The sequence below is a fragment of the Rhinopithecus roxellana genome, chromosome 16 (genome assembly GCF_007565055.1).
Source record: "Rhinopithecus roxellana isolate Shanxi Qingling chromosome 16, ASM756505v1, whole genome shotgun sequence".
NCBI classification, from domain to species: domain Eukaryota; kingdom Metazoa; phylum Chordata; class Mammalia; order Primates; family Cercopithecidae; genus Rhinopithecus; species Rhinopithecus roxellana.
The window spans coordinates 32,513,741-32,536,614 of NC_044564.1; the positions used below are offsets into that span (position 1 = coordinate 32,513,741).

The 22,874-nt window shown below is 35.9% G+C and overlaps 1 protein-coding gene across 4 annotated transcripts in view; it reads right to left on the minus strand.

Moving 5' to 3' along the window:
* Positions 1-764: 764 nt before the first annotated feature.
* Positions 765-22,874, minus strand: part of GKAP1 (G kinase anchoring protein 1) — an 81,566-nt gene continuing 59,456 nt past the window's right edge. For all 4 annotated transcript variants that reach the window (XM_010384024.2, XM_010384023.2, XM_030920101.1 and 1 more), the window contains 5 exons: positions 14,582-14,683; positions 9,638-9,701; positions 3,861-3,931; positions 3,287-3,364; positions 765-1,091 (listed from right to left, as the gene is read on the minus strand). In XM_010384024.2, coding sequence (XP_010382326.2) covers positions 1,044-1,091; positions 3,287-3,364; positions 3,861-3,931; positions 9,638-9,701; positions 14,582-14,683 — 363 coding nt within the window. In that variant the 3' untranslated portion in view covers positions 765-1,043. The remainder of the gene's footprint in view (positions 1,092-3,286; positions 3,365-3,860; positions 3,932-9,637; positions 9,702-14,581; positions 14,684-22,874) is intronic.

Below are 22,874 nucleotides of genomic sequence, written 5' to 3' on the forward strand. Positions count from 1 at the left end.
AGGGTCTTACCATGTTGCCCAGGCTTGTCTCGAACTCCTGGGCTCAAGAGATCCTCCTACCTCTGCCTCCTAAAGTGCTGGGATTACAGACATGAGCCACCATTCCCAGCCCACACACTGTTTTTAATTCTGCCTGCCTGGAATGCCTGTCAATAAATTTACAGAAAAAGTATCTACCCTCTAAAAGTTATTTCATGCAAGTTATTTTCAATCTCCAAACAATGTGATTTCATACTCTAGTATCTATGGTAATTATTTTTTGCTCTTGTTTTACCCACCCCCACCTTCTTTTTTTTTTTTTTTTTTTTTTGAGATAAGATTCTCTCTGTGTCGCCCAGCTCACTATAACCTCCGCCTCCCAGGTTCAAGCAATTCTCCTGCCTCAGCTTCCCGAGTAGCTGGGATTACAGGTGTGCACCACCATGCCTGGTTAATTTTTATATTTTTAGTAGAGATGGGGTTTCACCATGTTGGCCAGGCTGGCCTCAAACTCCTGGCCTCAAGTGATCTGCCCACCAAGGCCTCCCAAAGCGCTGGGATTACAGGTGTTAGCCACCGCACCTGGCCTACCCACTCCCACCTTCTATTTCCCCTAAGCATAAGCTACTTGAGGGTATCAGCCATATTTCCTCTTGCATGTCCTGTAGGGTTTAGTGTGCAGAAAGTACTGAGAAAATATTCACTAAACTGAAAGGACCCAACTGACTGGCTATGCTGTAAGCAAAAATACTTTCATGTTTCTGAAACTTAACAAATCAAACGTATTAGTGGAAGAGTAAGTTAATTTTATTGACTGATGAAAAACTAAAGTAATAAGAAGTATGGATAGTAAACAATAACCACTGAATTCTGCCGGAATTCTCTATTTCTTCTTTTTCACTTTAAGCCAAAAGAAATAAAATTATAGACCATTAGTGAGCTAGTTGCTTTTAGTTCCTTCAACAAAAACTGCATAGTTTAGCAGTTGCACGGCATTAAATATATACAATTTTGCAAAATCCTGAAAGTTTTAAACTTTGTGTTGACTTCAAAGGCTAATTTAATCACCTACACTGGTCGGATTCAGAGTTTCTTTTCCCTTTTCTGCCACCCTGTAAAAAAAAAAAAATAGGGCAAATTATTTATGACATACCATTTTGGGGCCACTTCATTTAAAAAATATAGACCAAAGGCATCTTGGAGTATGAGAAGGAAGCAATTCCTTTTTTGATTTTGTTGTAAATTTGAGTCTACATACCGCTACATTATTTTAACATGGTTATTTTTTATAAATGGTTAAAGTCAGTTTTAGAAAAGTTACTTCTATTTGAATAAGAGTCGTGCCTTAGTAAGGTCACCGATATTTTATTTTTTTAGAACTCATTTTGACTATTCCAGAATTAAAGTTTTTGATCAATACTAAAATAAATGATACACTTAATTTGTTCCATATGATCAGTAAATTTAGTAATTCAGTTCATTACCTTTTGGGTAATTTAATTTATAGTTCAAGTTCTGTTGAGTTTTGCTCATATTAGCATTAGAAATTTGATTTTGTTCATTAGTGGATTGAAAACTAGGTTATGGTTTTCATATTTCTCAGTTGCATATATAAATTTATATTTAATTTGCTCCATATGAAACATCACTTATGGTATCTGACTTGAGCCAAGGAAAAGAAAAGGCAGCATAAAGGACAAGAAGAGTTTTACATAAATATTTTAACATAACATAAACATAGTATTTTCTGTTTTATTCTGATTTAAAAAGCAAATACTCATTGTAGGAATATGGAAAGTACAAACATGCAAAGAATAAAATTAAAATCATCAATAGCTACTCTACCCCCTTCAATTTAACCATAAATAATGGTTTGATGTATTTACCTTAGAATAGTTGTATGTACAGTTTTTCCCATTTTTATAAACTATGGCAATGGTATCCAAACTTAGTTGATCATCAGAATTACCTAAGCAGTAATATTTTAGAATTCTGACATCTAGGCTTTGCCCCACACCTATTTAATTGGCTAACAATCTTTAATTCAAAGTTTCCAAGTGATCCCAATGATCAGCCAAGTTCGGGAACTATTTTTTCTGTGGAAGTGCATCTCTCAAAGAGAGGTGGTTGTATCAGGGGCATATGGAGCCCAGGCTCATTTGATAATGATGGAAATTTCTCTTTCTTTCATTCTTTTTCTGACTATAACTATTTCTATATCAACATTATAAAAGAAAATGAAACAATACTCGAGCATAAAAATGCTGTCATTCACTCGTGACCACATAAAAATTTTGCAAGATTTATTCAGAGAAAAACAGTATGAATAGGTTTTTTGGAACATGAGATGTGTAATGACAAGTATCAAAAACAAGATTTATTTCCTGTTAGCAGAAAAACGAAAATAAATTTAGCAAAAATATTTTTTGAAGTAGATACCCACTATACATAAAACTCCTACCATGCTTCTCGATGAGATTTCTTAAAAATCCAAAACAGCAAACACACAAGAATCCTTGTCAAGGTCTCCCAGGTAAAGGGAATTCTCCTTCTGGGACTGATTCAATTTTAAAGCCAGGGCTAATCAACTGCTATGTTCTCCACACCATCAGTGGCTTTTGAGCTTTTTTGGCTATGATTCCAGTTAATGTATTTTATATTATGATTTAGAAACACACATATATATACACACATAAATATATATCACACACACACACACACACACACACACACACACACACACACAGCACTGGTATTTTTAATTGCTGCATCCTGGAACAAACTGCTCAATGCTAGCTTGTAAATGCAGAAGAAATGACAGCATTAGAAAATCACTATTTTGCAATCACAAAAAAAAGACACAAATATCAATGGATGCTAAAGCCACTAGGTGAAAAGGATATTCATACAATCTCAAAGTATCACCTCACATATTAATTATAAAAGGGAAAATATATATTTACAATGGAGATATCTGGAAGATATCGCTGCACCGAAGTGATCAACCTTATAAACAGGACAACTGTCCTTTTGTGCCTTTCCCCAGTATGATTCAATGGCATGCATGCTGTATCATCTATGTAGTACCAAAGATTTTCCTGAATTATGCTAGTTATTGCTGTATATACCAATGTCCAGAATAACTTTAACATCTTCTACATTGTAAATTATATGACCAATAACAAAATTATCAATATATTTAGTGAATAAATTCTGGCCTATGAATAAAATACTGCATTTATTCTACACAGTATCTACTCCAAGTGTATTATTTGAGATAAAAACACTTATAAATATAAAAGCATACCTGGTATTTGGCTAATTCTGCTTGTAATACTTTCACTTTAGATCTTTCTTGTTCTAATGCAGCATGAAGTGAAGTCACCTGTAACCAAATATTCAATAAGAAAAAGACATTTTAGGGTTTTTGGCAAATACTCTAATTCTTAACATATTCACAATGATAGGTTTTTGACAACTAAATGGATGAGTAACAGAGGAGAAACTCCCCTCATAATTTCCATTTGGTATTGTACACAGCTCTATATTAAAGATGGGGCAAACTGTCCTGAGAGAAGACAATAACGATGTGAAGGCGAGAAAAATCAAGCCCAGATACAGGGTAAGTTCTATCTGTCTCCAAATTCATGGTTCATTAAAATACAACCTCATCATCCCCCATTCTTCAGTGGGAAGGACATGCCTACCTCCTTTAGTGTTGTAAACAGAATCGTCATTCATGTGCTATTACATAATAATAAAGTATAATTTACACTACTTCCTTACAGTGCTGATGGGCTGTATTTGTTTAGTCAAGTTTAATAATTCAAGACTAAAGACAGCTTAAGAAAACCAGCCACGTATGCTCCACAGTTCCTTACCTGAATAGTGAGCTCATTCTTGATACTTTGTGATTCATCAACTTGAAGAAGTATTTCTGCCTTATCTTTCACTGACAAAAAAGGAAAAACAGCAGTTTAGATTTCCCAGTCACTCAAATACTTTAACAGTACTTCAGGGAACTAAGACATAGTAGTGCAATTAGAACAATGATTTCTTGTCATACTTAAAGAATGTACTTCTTGACCTTGCATAGCTCTTACTTTTCACTGGTAAATTCTTTTTTGTTTGTTTGTTTTACATTTTCACCAGTAAATTCTGATCATTATCACCACAGCATTTTTTTCTTAGAAATTTTACATTTTCTGTGGTGTTAAAATATTTATTGCTGGGCATGGTGGCTCACACCTATAATCCCAGCACTTTGGGAGGCTGAGGTGGGCAGATCACTTGAAGCCAGGAGTTGGAGACCAGCCTGGCCAACATGGCGAAACTCTGTCTCTACTAAAAAATATTATACAAAAATTAGCCAGGTGTGGTGGCACATGCCTGTAATCCCAGCTACCTGGGAGGCTGAGGCATAAGGATCCCTTGAACTGGGGATGTGGTGGTTGCTGTGAGCCGAGATGGTGCCACTGCACTCCAGCCTGGGCGACAGAGTGAGACTCTGTCAATAAAAAAAATATATTTTTTTAACTGCATAAATATGATGCAAGATTAATTTTTACATCTACTCTAAATAGGACAAGGATACAAGAAAAAAAATTCACACATAGAAAACATTTTAAATACCTTGACTAATCTTAAAGCAAGATTTTAAAAACAATTACAGTAGCTCTCGCCTGTAATCCTAGCACTTTGGGAGGCTGAGGCAGGCGGATTACCTGAGGTCAGGGGTTCGAAATCAGCCTGGCAAACATGGTGAAATCCTGTCTCTAGTAAAAATACAAAAATTAGCCGGGCACGGTGGTGCATTCCTGTAATCCCAGCTACTCAGGAGGGTGAGGCAGGAGAATCACTTGAACCCATGAGGAGGAGGTTGCAGTGAGCCAACATCATGCCACTGCACTCCAGCCTGCGTGACAGAGTGAGACTCGTCTCAAAATAAATAAAAACAACATAGAGTGCTTTTTTGTTGGATTGTTGGGGTGAGCATACTATAATGCCAACAAAATTATTATTCTCTTGACTTTTCATACCAATAAAGCAATGTCAACTAAATGTAGCTCATATGATCATAAATGATCATATGACATGTGTGGTCTCTTAAAACTATTCATTTTTTTTTAGGGGCTTTTCTCTCTTGGTGGAAGCAAGATATCTATAGTTTGGCCCTATGTTTCCTAAGCTTCAGAAAGTTTCACATGGCTGAGAACTTCCTTAACTCATGGTAATGGCTAATGTATGAAAAACTAACTCCTCACTTTGAAAACAAACTAGGAGAGACTAGAGAGGTAAAATTGTAGTAACATTAGCAAAGGAGGAAATGTTCAAATATATGAGTACTGATATCACCACAGCTCTGCCAATGTAAGATTGTAGTTCAAATTTATTTTCATAGTTTAGTATGATGAGATGAAACAACCTATCAAGAATCAATTCAGTCTCTCAAGAATCAACTTGGGAACTTTTACAAATTATGCTTTCTACTTCTCCATCCCCAGGATTATAAACACTTGCTAAAAACCAGTGATTTTAAATAGTTATGTAATATTTCAATTACAGTCAGTTATCCTATAATGCTTGTTTTGAAAACACAAATTTGTTTCAATGAGGTTGATGTATTAGGTAACAACCTGAACATACCACAAATTTTCAATCCACTTAAGTACAATTTTATGAACAGAGAAAACCACACCCACATGTACTCCTTGAATATCTACCAGCTACCTTGGTTCACTGTGTGTTAGGAACCACACCCATCTGGTCTGACAACTTTCCATCCTTCCACCATGTAGCAGTAACACACAAGCTGTAACCCTTCTGAGACCTATTTCGCCACAAGCAAACTTTAGGTTTTCTTCAAGGTAAAGTGCTGTATTTATGTAATATTTATGTATTTAATCATTTTAACATGTGTAAAACTGTGTTACTGTTTTTATTAGTTTCCCATCTTTTTTTCATGTGTCACTGACAACGTTTTTAAGTGTTGTGCTTCGAACCTCCCTTTTTCTCATAAGTATTGTGGGTTTTTTTGTTTTTTTGAGACGGGTGTATTAGTTCATTCTCACACTACTATAAACAACTGCCTGAGAATGGGTAATTTATAAAGAAAAGGTTTAATTGACTAGTAGTTCCACATGGCTGGGGAGGCCTCAGGAAACTTAAATCACAGAAGAAGGCACCGCTTCACAGGGTGGCAGGAGAGAGAGTAAGTGCTGAGCGAAGGGGGAAGCCTCTTATAACACCATCGGATCTTGTGATAACTCACTATCATGAGAATAGCATGGGGGAAGCACCCCATGATTCAATTATCTCCATCTCGTCCCCCCACCCTTGACATGCGAGGATTATTACAATTCAAGGCGAGATTTGGGTGGAGACACAGAGCCAAACCTTATCAACAGGGTCTCCCTCTGTTGCCCAGGCTGGAGTGCAGTGGCATGATTACAGCAGTCTCAGCCTCCTGGGCTCATGCAATCCTCTCACCTTAGCCTCCTAAGTAGCTGGGACCACAGGCATGCACCACTATGCCAGGCTAATTTTTGTTTTTTGTTTTTGTTTTGTTTTTTGAGACAAAGTTTTGCCATGTTGCCCAGGCTGGTCTCAAACTCTTGGGCTCAAGCAATCCACCTGTCTCAACCTCCCAAAGCTGGGATTACAGGTGTGAGCCACCGTGCCTGGCCATCTTGTGTGCTTTTGCAGACTAGTGATTTTTAGGAACACATGCTGCATTATTACAGAACTGACCATATTTACATTTACATTATAAGTGTTACAAGTATTTTCACGTAATGATCCTATATAAAATTCTACTTGGATTACTTATACTATGGACACTGTTGTTACTGATAGAGATTCTTAATCTATTTTTGAGAGCTAGTTTTTATCAGTTAACTATCTCAATTTCCACAGTGTTTTATGAGGAGGAAATATTATTTTATTTTTACATATTTAGAATTTATACATCCAATACACAATGATACTCTTCATTTCTGCACTTAGAAATATATCTTCTAAATAACTTACTTTTTTATTTTCATAATTTTGTTCTTTAGAAGACCCACATGGAGATCAATAACATGCACAGGTCTAAATTAATCTCAGGATGTAGACATTTAAATGTCCAAATAATGTCTTTCCCCATAATTTTTTCTTTTTTTGAGACAAAGTCTCACTCTGTCAGCCAGGATGGAGTACAGTGGCATGATCTTGGCTTACTGCAACCTCCGCCTCCTGTGTTCAAGTGATTCTTGTGCCTCAGCCTCCCAAGTAGCTGGATTATAGGCACGCACCACCACACCTGGCTAATTTTTGTATTTTTAGTAGAAACAGGGTTTCACCATGTTGGCCAGGGTGGTCTCGAACTCCTAACCTCAGGTGAGGAACACCTCTGCCTCCCAAAGTGCTGGGATTACAGGCATAAGCCACTGCGCCTGGCCTCTCCCCATAATTCTTTAACTTCTATTTGTATAATAATTAAGTTATAAAAAACATAAGGTTGAATCTACTTCAAGAGTATTCATGTTTTGTTCAACTGGACATGATTTCTGATTTTTACTCATTGTTTGACAACTATTTTGTAATACAGTTTAAATTTTGTTTGGACAGTTCTATTCCAAGTATAGTCATCCCTTGGTAAACAATTGCTTTCAGGACCTACCAAGGATACCAAAATCTAAAGATGCTCAAGTCCCTGATATAAAATGGTATATATCTGCATAAAACCTATGAATAGCCTCCTATATGCTTTAAATCATCTCCAGATTACCGGCTGGGTGCAGTGGCTCACGCCTGTAATCCCAGCACTTTGGAAGGCCAAGGCAGGAGGATCACGAGTTCAGGAGATCAAGACCATCCTGGCCAACATGGTGAAACCCCATCTCTACTAAAAATACAAAAAAATTAGCCAGGTGTGGTGGGGGGCTCCTGTAGTCCCAGCTACTCGGGAGGCTGAGGCAGGAGAATGGCGTGAACCCGGGAGGCAAAGCTTGCAGTGAGCTGAGATCGCGCCACTGTGCTCCAGTCTGGGCGACAGAGTGAGACTCCATCTCAAAAAAATAAATAAATAAAAATAAAACAAAATAAATCATCTCTAGATTACCTATAATACCTAATATGGCATAAATGCTATATAAATAGCTGTTACACTGTATTGTTTAGGGAGTAATGACAAGAAAAAATTCTGCACATGCACAATTTCAAAAAATATATTTTTGATCCACAACTGACTGATCCACAGATGGGGAACCCACGGATATGGAGGGCTGACTGCACCTTCACAGCTGAAAACAATTTTTGGTATTTTTTCATTTTTCAAGGTGAATTTCACAATTTCTTAAGAGCTATACAATATTCACAGGAGCTATCTTTGGAGTTTCATTAGCATTTATTAATAGGAAAATTGTTGATTACATTTCATTTTGCCTATTCAGAGAAAGATTTCCTCCTTTATGTCTTAATCTCTGTTTCTTTTATGGTTGATAATTTCCTTTGCCTAAGTCTCATATTAAAAAATTAAAATATATTTCCTTTTTTATTATGAATGGAAAATTTTCATAAAACTTTCAGGATAAATGTCACTAGGCATATACATAGTGAGAAATGCAACTGATTTGGTGGGCTTTTGTATATCAGTTTTACTAGTCTCATAACCTGTAATCATTTTTTGGATTGATTTCCTTGGCTTCCTGCTGGTAACCTCTTGTCAAAAGTTTACAGAGTAGCAGCAAAAGTACGAAGAGCAGGGACGAGGGGAGAAGGAAAGAAGGAAACAAAAAAGAAAACCTAAAGTGATGACAGGCTGCCTCCTTCAAGAGCTGAAAAGCAGAATCCTAAGCAAATGTTAGGCTTGTTTTCCCTCTAAATATACTTCAGTAAGTTATAAGAGTTGAATTTTAAGAGTTTCTTTTACCCAGATAGTTATAAACTGGTATAAAACTAAGGTGCTGTAAGAGTGATCTAATAATAACTTTATGAGCAACTATCCAGCTTCTTCTTTTTTTTTTTTTCTTTTAGACAGTCTCACTCTGCTCCCCAGGCTGCAAGTACAGTGGCGCAATCTTGGTTCACTGCAACCTCTGCCTCCCGGGTTCACAATTCTCGTGCCTCAGTTTCTCAAGTAGCTGGGATTACAGATGTGCACCACCACGTCTGGCTACTTTTTGTATTTTTAGTAGAGACGGGCTTTCACCATGTTGGCCAGTCTGGTCTCAAACTCTTGGCCTCAAGTGATCTGCCCACCTTGGCCTCCCAAAGTGCTAGGATTACAGATGAGCCACCATGCCTGGCCAACTATCTAGCTTATATCACTCTGGGAAACCTTTCTACTTTGTTGAGTCCCTTTTTCAATTTTTTTTATTGGCACATAATAATCATATATATTTATGGGGTGCATGTGATATTTTGATACAGGCATACAAAATGTACTGATCAAATAGGTATTTAGGATATCCAGTAATTCAAACATTTACCATTTCTTTGTGTTGAGGGCACTTCAAATCTTCTAGGCATTTTGAAATATACAAATTATTAACTATAGTAACCCTATTGTGCTACCAAACACTTTTGTTGAGTTGGTAAATCACACATTTGAAAAAGTACCTTCAGATATTATTTAAGATAAACTTTTAATTACAAAAATGTAAAATCCACTTACTTTCACCTTCCTGAAGCATTTTCAATAATTGTGCATTTCTTGCCTTTACTTCCTTATACTTTGCCTAATAGTCAAAGAAAAAAGATTTAGTTTTTTTAAAAGTAAGAGATAAAATAATTACTTACTGTCAACTTACAGAGCTCTGAATTCTAGTCTTGCTCAAAAATATAATTATTTTTTGAAACAGGATGGAGGAAAATGTATTCAGAACTATCTACAACTTAAATTAAGTCCCTGGCACAATAATATGTATCAATATTATATGTGATTGAAAATTAAAGAAGAGAAGGATAAAAGTGGTGAAAACTCAGTTTTCCTAAAGAATCTTCTTTTCTTCCTCAGATAAAACCCTTATACAATTCAAAATAATTTAAATGAAAACCAAAAGGAAAATGAGCCACAGTTCTAAAGCAGTACTGTCCGGCAATATACTAGGACTTTCTACATCTGTTCTGTATTTGCCGCCGTCCAATATGCGACTACTGAAAGAACACTAGCAATGCGGCTGGTGTGACTGAGAAAAATTAATCTTTAAACTTTAAATTTAAAAGGCGATAGACTTGTAGTGGATACTGAATTTTATAGGGCAGTTCTATACCTTCTCAGTTGAGGATTCACTAATCGTTTGTTACTTCACTGACTAAATAATCACTGTTTTAATTTTTGGTTGGCATGAATTAGTACTTTATTCCAAATATCTTTCAACTCTTTTTCAATTTCTTTTTCCAGATGGCTTCTTCTCACATTACATAATGATACAAGTATACATTTATGAACAAGAAGGATTGTGTTCCCACATTCGCATCCATATTTTAGGCAATTTTACCCCATGCTACCCTTATTCAACACATCTTATAACACTCTCTGTATCACTTATTTATTTACTTTTTTTTTTTTTTTTTGAGATGGAGTCTTGCTCTGCCGCCCACGTTGGAGTGCAATAGCACTATCTCGGCTCACTGTAACCTTCGCCTCCTGGGTTCAAGCGATTTTCCTGCCTCAGCCTCCCTAGCAGCTGGTACTACAGGTGTGCACCACCATGCCTGGCTGATTTTTGTATTTTTAGTAGAGATGGGGTTTCACCATGTAGGCCAGGCTGGTCTTGAACTCCTGGCCTCAAGTGATCCACCCACTTTGGTCTCCCAAAGTGCTGGGATTACAGGCATGAGGACACTGCGCCCAGGCCTGAATCATTTATAAAGATTTAATACATTAGAGAAAACAATGCATTTAACATATATAGAAAAACAAAAACCTAAAGAAAACATTAATATAAGAAAAATCATTTTTTCCTCTCAACATATACATAGATATGTATAGAAGTTACCAGATTCAAATCTTTTTTAAAAAACAAATTAAAAAGTGTTTTAAGTCCAATAAAGATGGCTTTTACTAAATATTACTCTGTCCCTTAAATCACTGATGATAAGTAAATAATGTTTACTGAATAATACTGCAGTCAACACAATAAAACAAAGTAAGCGCCATGCTGAATATAAAGGTAGGAGGACTGCTGAGTAGCTCAGAAATGAACAAGGGAGACCAGTCAAATGGAAACATAAAAATATAACGGGGGAAAACACATATACTCAACTACAACTATATTTGCTATGAATATAGAAATAGTCATTGTGAATATGAAACTACACTCACTATGAAATTCCCACCCTCAGGGCTTCAACCTATGTTAGTATTTCACCAAACTATCTCTGGCTCAAGCCTTCGTTCAAGGTCCAGATCAGTCTTCATGGAGGTACCTCTTACTCAAGGTTTAGGGTCTAAAATATCTCACAAAGCAAAAATTCTAAATCAGCATGATTACCTGTGACAATTGTTTGCACTGCTTAAAAACTGCATATATAAAAATATAAATGTATAAAATACCACTAACATATAGCTTATAATAAAAAGCACATATGAAGTACATAACATTTTTGCTAGTATGTTTAATTTCATGACAGAGAGCATATAAAGTTGATAAAATTAAATACACATGTACTGTTGCTGCGCTGTGTCTAAAAAAAGTAGCCATTTAAAACGCAACATGTCCAAAATGAAATCTATTAGTTCCCATTCCCCAAACCAATTAAAGATGTGCTCTTCCTCTTACACTCTATACTTATCCATTGTTTTAGCAGGTTGTCTTCACTCCAAGCCTCAGCAACATGCATTATCATCCCAAATATCTTCCCAATATCATCCCACAGCAGCTCCGTCATTTTACATTCCTACCAGCAGTGGACAGGTTCCAATTTCTCGACATCCTTGCCAGCACTTGTTATGTATACATTTTATTTTAAACCACAAATCTTAACTCCTCCCTTAAGCTTTTTTAAAAAGCGATTTTAAAATCTATTATTCATCTCAAGTATTCTTCTTTGACTAATATTAACTCACATAAAAATTACGTATTCAATGCCTGTAATGTGCCAGGTACCTAATAATCATCATGTCACTTCCCTTCTAAAAATCTTTAATGCTATTTTATTTTATTGAGATGGAGTCTTGCTGTGTCACCCAGGCTGGAGTGCATGGCGTTATCTTAGCTCACTGCAACCTCCGCCTTCTAGGTTCAAGCAATTCTCCTGCCTCAGCCTTCCAAGTAGCTGGGACTACAGGTGCGTGCCACCACGCCCGGCTAATGTTTTGCATTTTTAGTAGAGATGAGGTTTCACCGTGTTAGCCAGGATGGTCTTGATCTCCTGACCTGGTGATCCGCCCACCCTGGCCTCCCAAAGTGCTGGAATTACAGGTGTGAGCCACCGTGCCCGGCCTAATAACCTCTCTAAAATCCAAATGCCTTCGAATTCTGACCCCAACTCATACCTGCAATCTCAACTTCTAGTTTCCCATTTCTCTGAATGTCAGCCACAATGTACTTTCCATCATATTCCCATGCCTTTGTACACACAATTCTCTCTACCTGGAAAAATCATCTTTTCTATGAGATCCTTACCAATTTTTGATAGCAGCAACTCATTCATTCCTCTGTCTGTTCTTCTGAAGCACTCTGTCATATCCTACACTGTACTGCAACTATTTACATGTTTATCTTCCCCCATTAATCTATAAGCTTCTTGTCAACTCATCTTTGTATTCCCTGTGCCTAGTACAACAAAAACGAAGGGAAATGTAAATGAAAAGCTAAGGTAAATGAGTGGGTGCAGTCAAAAAAAGTTTTAGTAGGGATGATTCTTGAAAGGCATGAGTAGAAGAAGAAGGTAAATGTAAGAACCATCAGGGCTGGAACTTGATTTATTTTTTTTCATGATTTATTTTTTTTCACTACCACATACACAGGGTGCAAAAAGTATCTGGCATATTATAGGCACTCAATAAATAATTGTTGAGTGAATTCATATTAGTCAAAAAGAATGATAGTTGATATGAATAACAGATTTTAAAAAAAATGTTTTTTTTTTTTTAAAAAAAACCTAAGGGGAGAGGTAATATTTGTAGTTAAAAATACATTGTATACATCACAAGTGCTGGAAAGGATGTGGAGAAACTGGAACCCCTGTTCACTCCTGGTGGGAAGGTAAAATGACGTGGGTGCCATGGAAAAGTTTGGCAGTTCCTCGAAAAGTTAAATGTGGAATTATATAATCCAGCAATTCCACTCTTAGGTGTGTACATACCCAAAAGAACTGAAAGCAAGGACTCAGATACTTATGCACCAGTAAACAAAATATATACACACAATGAAAAATTATTCAGCTATAATAAGGGATGAAATTCTGACACATGCTACAACGTGGATGAACCTTAAAAACATTGTGCCAGGCCAGGCACAGTGGCTCACACCCGTAATCCCAACACCTTGAGAGGCCAAGGCGAGCGGATCACGAGGTCACGAGTTTGACACCAGCCTGGTCAACATAGTGAAACCCGGTCTCTACTGAAAATGCAAAAATTAGCCAGGCATGGTGGTGCATGTCTGTAGTCCCAGCTACTCAGGAGGCTGAGGCAGGAGAATTGCTTGAACCTGGGAGGCAGAGGTTGTGGTGAGCCAAGATTGTGCCACAGCACTCCAGCCTGGGCAGCAGAGCAAGACTGTCTCACAAAACAAACAAAAAACACATTATGCTAAGTGAATATGCCACACATAAGAGGACAAACAAAAAACACATTATGCTAAGTGAATATGCCACACATAAGAGGATAAACACTGTATGATTCCACTTACATGAGGTACCTAGAATGGGCAAATTCATAGAAATTAGAGGTTACCAGGGTGTGGAAAATGAGAATAGGGAGTTCTTGGTGGGTAAGAGTTTCTGCCTGGGATGATGAAAAAGTTCTGGAAATAGACAGTGGTGATGGTTACACAATGCTGTGTAAAGATACTTAATGCCCCACTGCATTATACAGTTTAAATGGTTATATGTATTTTACAACAACAAAAATACATTTTATACTGTGTGTAAACTATACCACAATAAAGTTCATTTTTAAAAAACAAAATACGACTAGGCATGGTGGCTCATGCCTGTAATCCCAGCACTTTAGGAAGCTGGGGTGGGTGGATCTCTTGAGGCCAGGAATTCGTGACCAGACTGGCCAACACGGTGAAACCCTGTCTCTACTAAAAACACAAAAATTAACCAGGTATGGTGGCTCATGTCTGTAATCCCAGCTACTCAGGAGCCTGAGGCAGGAGAATCGCTTGAACCAAGGCAGAGGTTGCACTGAGCTGAGATCATGCCATTGCACTCCAGCCTGGGCAACAGAGTGAGACTCAAAAAATAACAACAACAAATAAATAAATAAATAAATAAATAAATAATCATTCAGATTTTAAACCATTAATCAAAGAGTTTAAGAACATAAAAAATAGAATGACTATTCCCATGAATTGCATATTAAACATATTTACATATAAGAAAAACAAAATACGAAAATGTATAGAATTATTTTCTTTAGCAACAGTAAATGGACACAAACCTCCCATTGAGTGATTACATTTTTCAGCTTCTGGATTTCAGCATCTTTCCTTTCTAGCTCTAACTTTAGTCTTTCAATTCTTCCGTCTTTCAGAACCACTTCCTGAAAAGAGAGAAACAACATTTTAGGACTTTGATTATTCTGCTAATCCTGGTTTATAATATTCCTTTGTGAAAAGTTTAAGAGCAAAAATTCTGACCTTAATTTTCTGAGGCCATCTTATGCTGTTGACTACATTTCCATTTTCACTCAATTATATAATCTTAATATATACAGTGCAAGCAAGGAAGTATTTATAATTAACCCAAACATACTGACAAACAATATCAGGGCTTTCAAAGGATATTTCTATCCTGGAACAAACATATTAAAAGTGCTCTGTGACAAGTTGTTGTTATTAGTCTATCTTAAAAATTCAAAAATTCAAAAAATGACTAAAAATACAAAATAAATAAAAAATATAAAAAATAAAATAAATAGCTTTTCTCTATATTAGCAATTAACAGGTAGAAGGCATAACTAGAAAAATAATTTCCTCACAACAGCAAGAAAAACTAACCAGAAGAATAACACTAAGAAGTGATTAGGACCAACACTAAGAAAATTATAAAATCTTGAAAATGACACAAAGTATGGTTTGTAAATAGGAAGGCTACAGGTTACTTTGTAAGTTAATTAACATTTCAATAGAAATTCCAATAGGATGTTGTTCTTTGGAACTTATAAAGATAGTAAAGACTTCATCTGGGAGAATTCAGGATGGAAGCAAACAAAAAGTTAATCTGATGAAGAAAGATTTGCCTATCAATTATATAAGGCAAAATAAATAAAATCATGGCACCTAGGTTGACAGAACAATGTACCAGAAAACAAAGTCCAGAAAGAGACTTGAGATATAAGAGTTTATTGTAAGTAAGGATGATACTTTTAAAAAGTGAGAAAATGCTGAATTACAGAATAATGGTAGGTTATAGGACAAATGGCTAACTGGGAAAAATCAGGTTAAATCGCTGTCATCTTGCACCATATACCAAAATAAACAAATTTAGTGTAAAAAAAAATCACCCCAAAGTCATACTTTTGATGAGAATATAAATGGTTCTGTTTATCTAAGGAGTAATGTGGCAACATCAACGTAGTACCCTACAAATACTCACTGAGCATCTAACTTCTAGGAGCTGGGTACACCATGGTGAACCAAACCGAAAAGATTCTGTGCTTCTTTTCTAGATTAGTAAAGCTCTTTCAAATGGTGACACTTAAATTGAACCTTGTGTGATGGGTAGGAATTGGCTAAGTAAAAAGGGGAAGTGAGAGCTTTCCAGGTAGAAAGAACAGTATGTTTAAAGGCCTTGCAGGAAGGAAGGGCCTGGAGAATTTGAAGAAAAAAATAAGCCAGTATGGTAAGATAGTGAGGGGGAAGATGGTCCAAGATGACTTTGGAAAAGCCAGTAGAGACCTGATCCTGGAGGACCTTGTAAGCCATAAGAACAGTCTGCACATGATTCTGAATAAAACAGACAGCAGTGAAGGAGGACTGCTAGGTTAGATTTGACTGTGTGAGACTTATGTTTGTAAAGGATCCCTTTTCATGCTGTGTGGAAACGAAATGGAGTGAGGTAAGACAGGTAGAAAGATCCTTTAATTGCTACTATAACCCCAGGTCAAATAAGACTATGCTTTGGATTAGGGTGAAAGCAGTATAAATACAGAGAAGTATATCTGAGAAATAATTTGGAGGTAGCATTTGATGAAAGGTTGAAAGAATGTGGCAGGTGAGGAAGAAGATGGACACTGCAATCTAAGTTTCTAGTTTAAGTAATGAGGTGAGTAGGTCAAAATTAGAAATATACTACTATTAAGTTCCAGAATCTCACTTTTACAAATTTATTTCCAAAAGATAAATGAGGTAGCGAAGTATCTATGAAAAGTGTTCATTGTAGATTTATCACAACACAAAACTGGACATCAATTTAAATGCCAAACAATAGGATATAGGTTAAATATATAGTAAATTCAAAAACTGAAAACTAAGTCACTAAAAATGCTGATATAGAGCTATAAAATAATATCTGCACGATTCCAAAATTGTAGTGTGTGCAAAGAAAAAATTCTGGAAGAATATACACCAAAACTTTAAATTATAACTGTGTGAACATGGGATTATGAAAGATTTTACTTTATTGTTTAAAATTTCCTTTTATCAAAATTATTTTATACTGAGTAAATAATCATGGAATAATACTGTTTTACTTTTGAATAAAAATAAACCATTATGTATTTTTAGAAATCTTGATGAATATGATTATCTTTGAATAAGAAGCCCTTCTGAAATTGACATAAAAAAGAGGAAAAATGGAAAAGATTGATAGATGTGATTTGATGAAAGATCTCAGAAAAAAAAACACTGTAACAAAATAAAAAGGTAAAGGAAAAACAGAAAATGCAACCAACATGATAGACATATGACCAACAAACATGAAAAAAAGTACAATCTCGCTAGTAAGCAAATCCAGGTTTTATCAAACTAGTACTTTTTTTTTTCTTCTTCTTGAGACAAAGTCTCGATCTTATCTCCCAGGCTAGAATACAGTGGTGTGATCTCAGCTCACTGCAACCTTGCCTCCCGGGTTCAAGCAATTTTCCTGCCTCAGTCTCCCAAGTAGCTGGGATTACAGGTGCCTGCCACCACTCCTGGCTGATTTTTGTATTTTTAGTAGATACAGGGTTTCACCATGTTGGCCAGGCTGGTCTTGAACTCCTGATCTCAGGCGATCCACCTGCCTCAGCCTCCCAAGGTGCTGGGATTACAGGCGTGACCCACCGCACCAGGCCAAACTGGTACATTAAAAAATTTTTTTTTCTTAGTATAAGTAATCAGAGGCAATTTACCTATAAACTGAAATTATTCCATGTATAAGAATTAATGTCCCAGGCACAGTGGCTCACGCTTGTAATCTCAGCACTTTGGGAGGCAGAGGTGAGCAGATCACCTGAGGTCGGGAGTTTGAGACCAGCCTGGCCAACATGGTGACCCTCTACTAAAAATACACAAACTAGCTGGGGGTGGTGGCACATGCCTATAATCCCAGCTACTCGAGAGGCTGAGGCACAGGGACGGCTTGAACCTGAAGGGCAAAGGTTGCAGTGCCCTGAGATTGCGCTACTGCACTCCACCCTGGGCGACAGAGTGAGACTCCATCTCAAAAACAAAAATTAAAAAAAAAACCCAATGTCCTGAAATGCTCACCATTTGCGTTTAACTGAAAAAGTGGTCCATCTAACAGTTTCTGCACTGATGAGGGAAAAAGTATATATCCATAGAAAAAGTAAGACCACACTAAAATATCAGTACCCTAGCTGTTTTCTCTAGGTGAGAATGAGATTAGGGTCATTTTTCTCCCACTACAACTGAAAATTGGGGATGATAATGATACCTACCAACTTCATAGTTAGTTGTTAATAATCAAATGAGATAATACACTTTAAGTACTTAACACAGTGACTGGAATATACATAGCAAACCCTCAAATATTTATTTTTGCCATTATCATTTCTTCATTTTACTTATCAGTAGTTTCCAAAATTTCTACAAGAGATATTACTTTTTAAAACAAAGTCGTATTGTTTTAATGTATACTGATTTTTAATGAAGTCCTACATTTCAATAAAAACCTTTTAAAAAGTATCTTCTAAGTAGAAAATATTATACTAAAATGAGGATGAAAAGATGTACAAGATAAAGCCTATGCCTACAAGGGATCTGTAATCTATTAAAAATGACAGGGAAAATGTGTGATGTGAAATGTGCCATAAGAAAAACAAAATGCTATGGGGTATAGAAAAAGGAAAATTATATCCAGGTTTTCTGTGTCTCGGGTTTGGGGTTCGGCTGAGGCAGTGAGAGAGAGCTTCTGGGAGGAGATGGCATGTGAAATGAATGAAATGAACCTTGAATAAAGCTGGGACGCACCCAGCATTCTGTGACAGGAATGGTCTACTCCAGCTAGAAGAAAAATTGGAAGAGTACAAACAGCTAAAGATAATTAAGGATATCCTGTATAACAAGGTTTTCAAACTTATTTGACAGTGCCCTATGATAGGAATGTTTTACACAGACACACAGACACATGCACACATAGAAACAACTTTCACAAAATATAAATAGGTGTCACATACTCTGACATTTTCTCCTTTCCCATTTTTTGGTAGCAACCTACTAAATTGATTTTAGGACCTACTGAATGGGTTGGGAAACTCAGTTTGAAAAGCATAGCCTAAGGACTTTAGGTGTCAGGTCAAGGACACTGTACTTAATTCAACAGACACTGAAGTTTAAGGGCACAGCATGGCATGATGGAAGTAAAGATTTATAAAAAGGCATTTGTTAGCAGGGTGTAACACATTATCTGGCATTAAAGGCAAGAAGCATAAAGATTGGTTAGATTACTGAAATAATGCCAGTAAGAGATAATGAGAGCCTAAATTAGAGAATGTTGGTAAAAATGGAAACAAAGATAGATCGGAAAAATATTTCAAAGATTTAAAACTTCAAAAATCTTGAAAAACAGAAAAGTGAAAAAACAAAAAAAAAAAAAACACTGTAGAATCTGGATACCTAGGTAAAATGAGGAAACCAAAAACTGAAATGACAGAAGTCAAGCCAAATGCTTCGTGTGGAGAGGAAGATGATGAGCCTGGGTTTGAACACAGTGAGAGTAAAGTATGCATCAAACAACAGGATGGAATATGCCACAAAGATAATTAATAAAACAGAGCCCCAAAGGCCACAAGAGGGGACGGGATCAGGGATGACTGATCCACCTAGCACTGGTGCAGTTGTGGAGAAATTAGTAAGCTCACATCCTGCTGCTAGAAGACAGTATGTTGAATGCACCAAGAGCAACACAGAAGCTTATATCCTTTGATTCAATTACTATCTAAAACAATCTACTCCAAGGAAACAATTCACCAAAATATTAAATGTATGATCAGTGAATATCAAGCCATCAATTCTAAACAATGTTCAATAATAGGGCAAGTACCAAGCAACTTACAGCATGTTGATGTGGCAGGATATAACACCTGGTTTACAAAAGGGGTTAGAAAACTAGATTCATTATTGTTAAAATTATTTTAAAATACCTATGCATCTAGGCATTTTCCTAGAAAAACACTATTAACAAATGAAACTAGGCTGGGCATGGTGGCTCATGCCCATAATCTCAGCAATTTGTGAGGCTGAGGTGGGCAGATCACTTGAGGTCAGGAGTTCGAGACCAGCCTGGCCAACATAGCAAAACCCTGTCTATAGTTTAAAAAAAAAAAACAAAAAACAAAACACAAAAATTAGCTGGGCATGGTGATGCATGCCAGTAATCCCAGCTACTTGGGAGGGTGAGGCAGAAGCATTGCTTGAACCCAGGAGGTGAAGGTTGTACTGAGCCAAAAGAATGCTACAGAACTCCCGCCAGGTGACAGAGTGAGACTCCATCTCCAAAAAAAAAAAAAAAAAAGAAATTACATGTCATGTGAAGAATGACAGTCTTAGGGTTGATTTACTTTTCACTTTTAAAAATGCCTAGTATATCAATGTATGCACAGTTAAAAAGGATTTTAACCTTGGAAAGCAGAAGAGTTTTCTTTGAGAAAGAAGCACAATAGGTAGAGGAAAGAGGTATACATGGAGAGAGAAGTGGATAATTCTTTAAATGGCATGAATGCTCTTTTCTCTCCTTTACACTTAATGAAATGCTATGAAAAAATTCTAATTTTTTCACTTAGGAAAAACTTCACATATGCAAAAGAATTTTATGTATGACACATTAGGTAAAAAGAAAAATAAACCAAAAAGCAGATTAAGAATTTGACAATACCAATACCTTACCAATACCATATGTCTCTCTCCAATCACACCCCTTTTCCCTCCTCTCCTGAGGATATCCATGATTACAGATTCTGTCATTCTTTTCCTTTGTTAAAGTCTTTTACTACATGTATATGAAGCCCTGAATAATGTATTACATTTCTATTTTTAATTTTTATTTATTTTTTTGAGACAGGGTCTTGCTTCAATGACCAGGTTGAAAGACAGTGGCATGATCACAGCTCCCTGCAGCCTTGACTTAACAGGTTCAATCAATCCTCCCACCTCAGCCTTCTGAGTAGCTGAGACTATAGGTGCATGCCAACACACCTGGATAATTTTTTTTTTGTAGAGACAGGGCTATTTAAAAAAATTTATATGAATGTCATCAAATTATTATTTGGTGATCTGTGTTTTTCATTAAATGCTATGCTCTTGATATGCATCCATGTTGCTATGTATAACTACAACTTACTTCTCTTATTCTTTTGCTATTACAAACAACTGAGTTTTGAACACTTTTTTTGGACATGTCTTCAAGGTTTAATCTAGGCATAGAATTTCTAGAACATAACGTCATGCCCATTATCTTCAACTTTAAAAGTGAATGCCAAATTGTTTTCCAAAATGGTTATACCAATTTACATTCCCACTAGTGGTATGTTAATGCTGTTCTATATCCTTACTAATAATTAGTAGTCTTTACCTTCCTTCGGTTTTTTCCTAGGCCCTGCAGTGAAATTAATATTACTGTAATAAACTTTGCTTTCTGCTCAAAAACCTTCAAAAATTCTTTAATGTCTGCTGACTAAATTATAAACCAGCCTTTAAATTCGCTATAATCTTTTCCAACTTAACTTACCAAATTTATACTACATTCCTCTATAAACCTTCTATTTTAATGAAACTGGTTTATACTTCATTACCTCCATACTTTTACTCAAGGCATCCCAGTTTCTTCTTCATCTCTGCATGTTCAAATTCTATTGTCTTCATAGAATGGCTGAATGGATTAAGAAATAAGACCCAATGATCTGTTGCCTACAAGAAACACATTTCACCTATGAAGACATACATAGACTGAAAATAAAGGGAAGAAAAAAGATATTCCATGACAAGGGAAACCAAAAAAGAGCAGAAGTAGCTATATTAATATCAGACAAAATAGATTTCAAGACAAGAACTATAAGAAGAAACAAAGAAGGTCACTATATAAAGATAAAGGGGTCAGTTCAGCAAGAGGATATAACAATTTTAAATACATATACACCCAACACTGGAGCACTCAGATATATAAAGCAAATTTTATTAGAGCTAAAGAGAGAGATGGGCCCCAATACAATAATAGCTGGTGATTTCAACACTCCACTTTCAGCACTGGACAGATCTTTTAGAAACAAAATCAACAAAGAAACACTGGACTTAACCTGCACTATAAACCAAAAGGACCAATAGATATTGACAGAACTTTTCATCCAACAGCTGCAGAATACACATTCTTTTCTTCAATACACAGATAATTCTCAAGGACAGACCCTATGTTAGGTCACAAAACAAGTCCTAAAACATCAAAAAAATTGAAATAATATCAAGCATCTTTTCTGACCACAATGAAATAAAACTACAAATCAAGGACAAAAGGAATTTTAGAAACTATACAAATACATGGAAATTAAACAATATCCTCCTGAACGATCAGTGGCTCAACAAAGAAATTAGGAAGGAAACTGAAACATTTCTTGAAACAAATGCTAATGGAAAACACACCAAAAGCTATGGGATACAATAAAGGCAGTACTAAGAGGAAAATTTAAAGCTGTAAGTGCCTACATCAAAAAAGAAGAAAAACTTCAAATAACCTAACAATTAATGTTAAAGAACTAGAAAAGCAAGAACAAACCAAGCACAAAATTTGAAGAAAAGAAATAAACATCAGAGCAGAAATAAATGAAACTAAAATGAAATCAATATAAAAGAAATAAATGAAACTGAAATGAAGAATCCAAAAGTTGATTTTTTGAAAAATTAAACAAAATTAAAAAAAATTTAAAAATTAAAACAAAAAAAAAGAAAAATTAAAATTGACAAACCTTTAACCGCATCAAGAAAAAGAGAAGTTCCAAATAAAACAGAGATTTAAAAAAGGGACATTACAACTAATACTACAGAAATTCAAAGGATCATTAGTGGCTACTCTGAGCAACTATATGCCAATAAATTGAAAAATCTAGAGGGAATGGACAAATTCCTAGACACATACAACCTACCAAGATTGAACCATGAAGAAACCCAAAATCTGAACAGACCAATAATAAGACTGAAGCCATAATAAAAAGTCTTCCAATAAAGAAAAGCCCAGGATCCAATGGCTTTACTGCTGAATTCTACCAAACACTTAAGGAATTAATACAAATCCTACTCAAACTA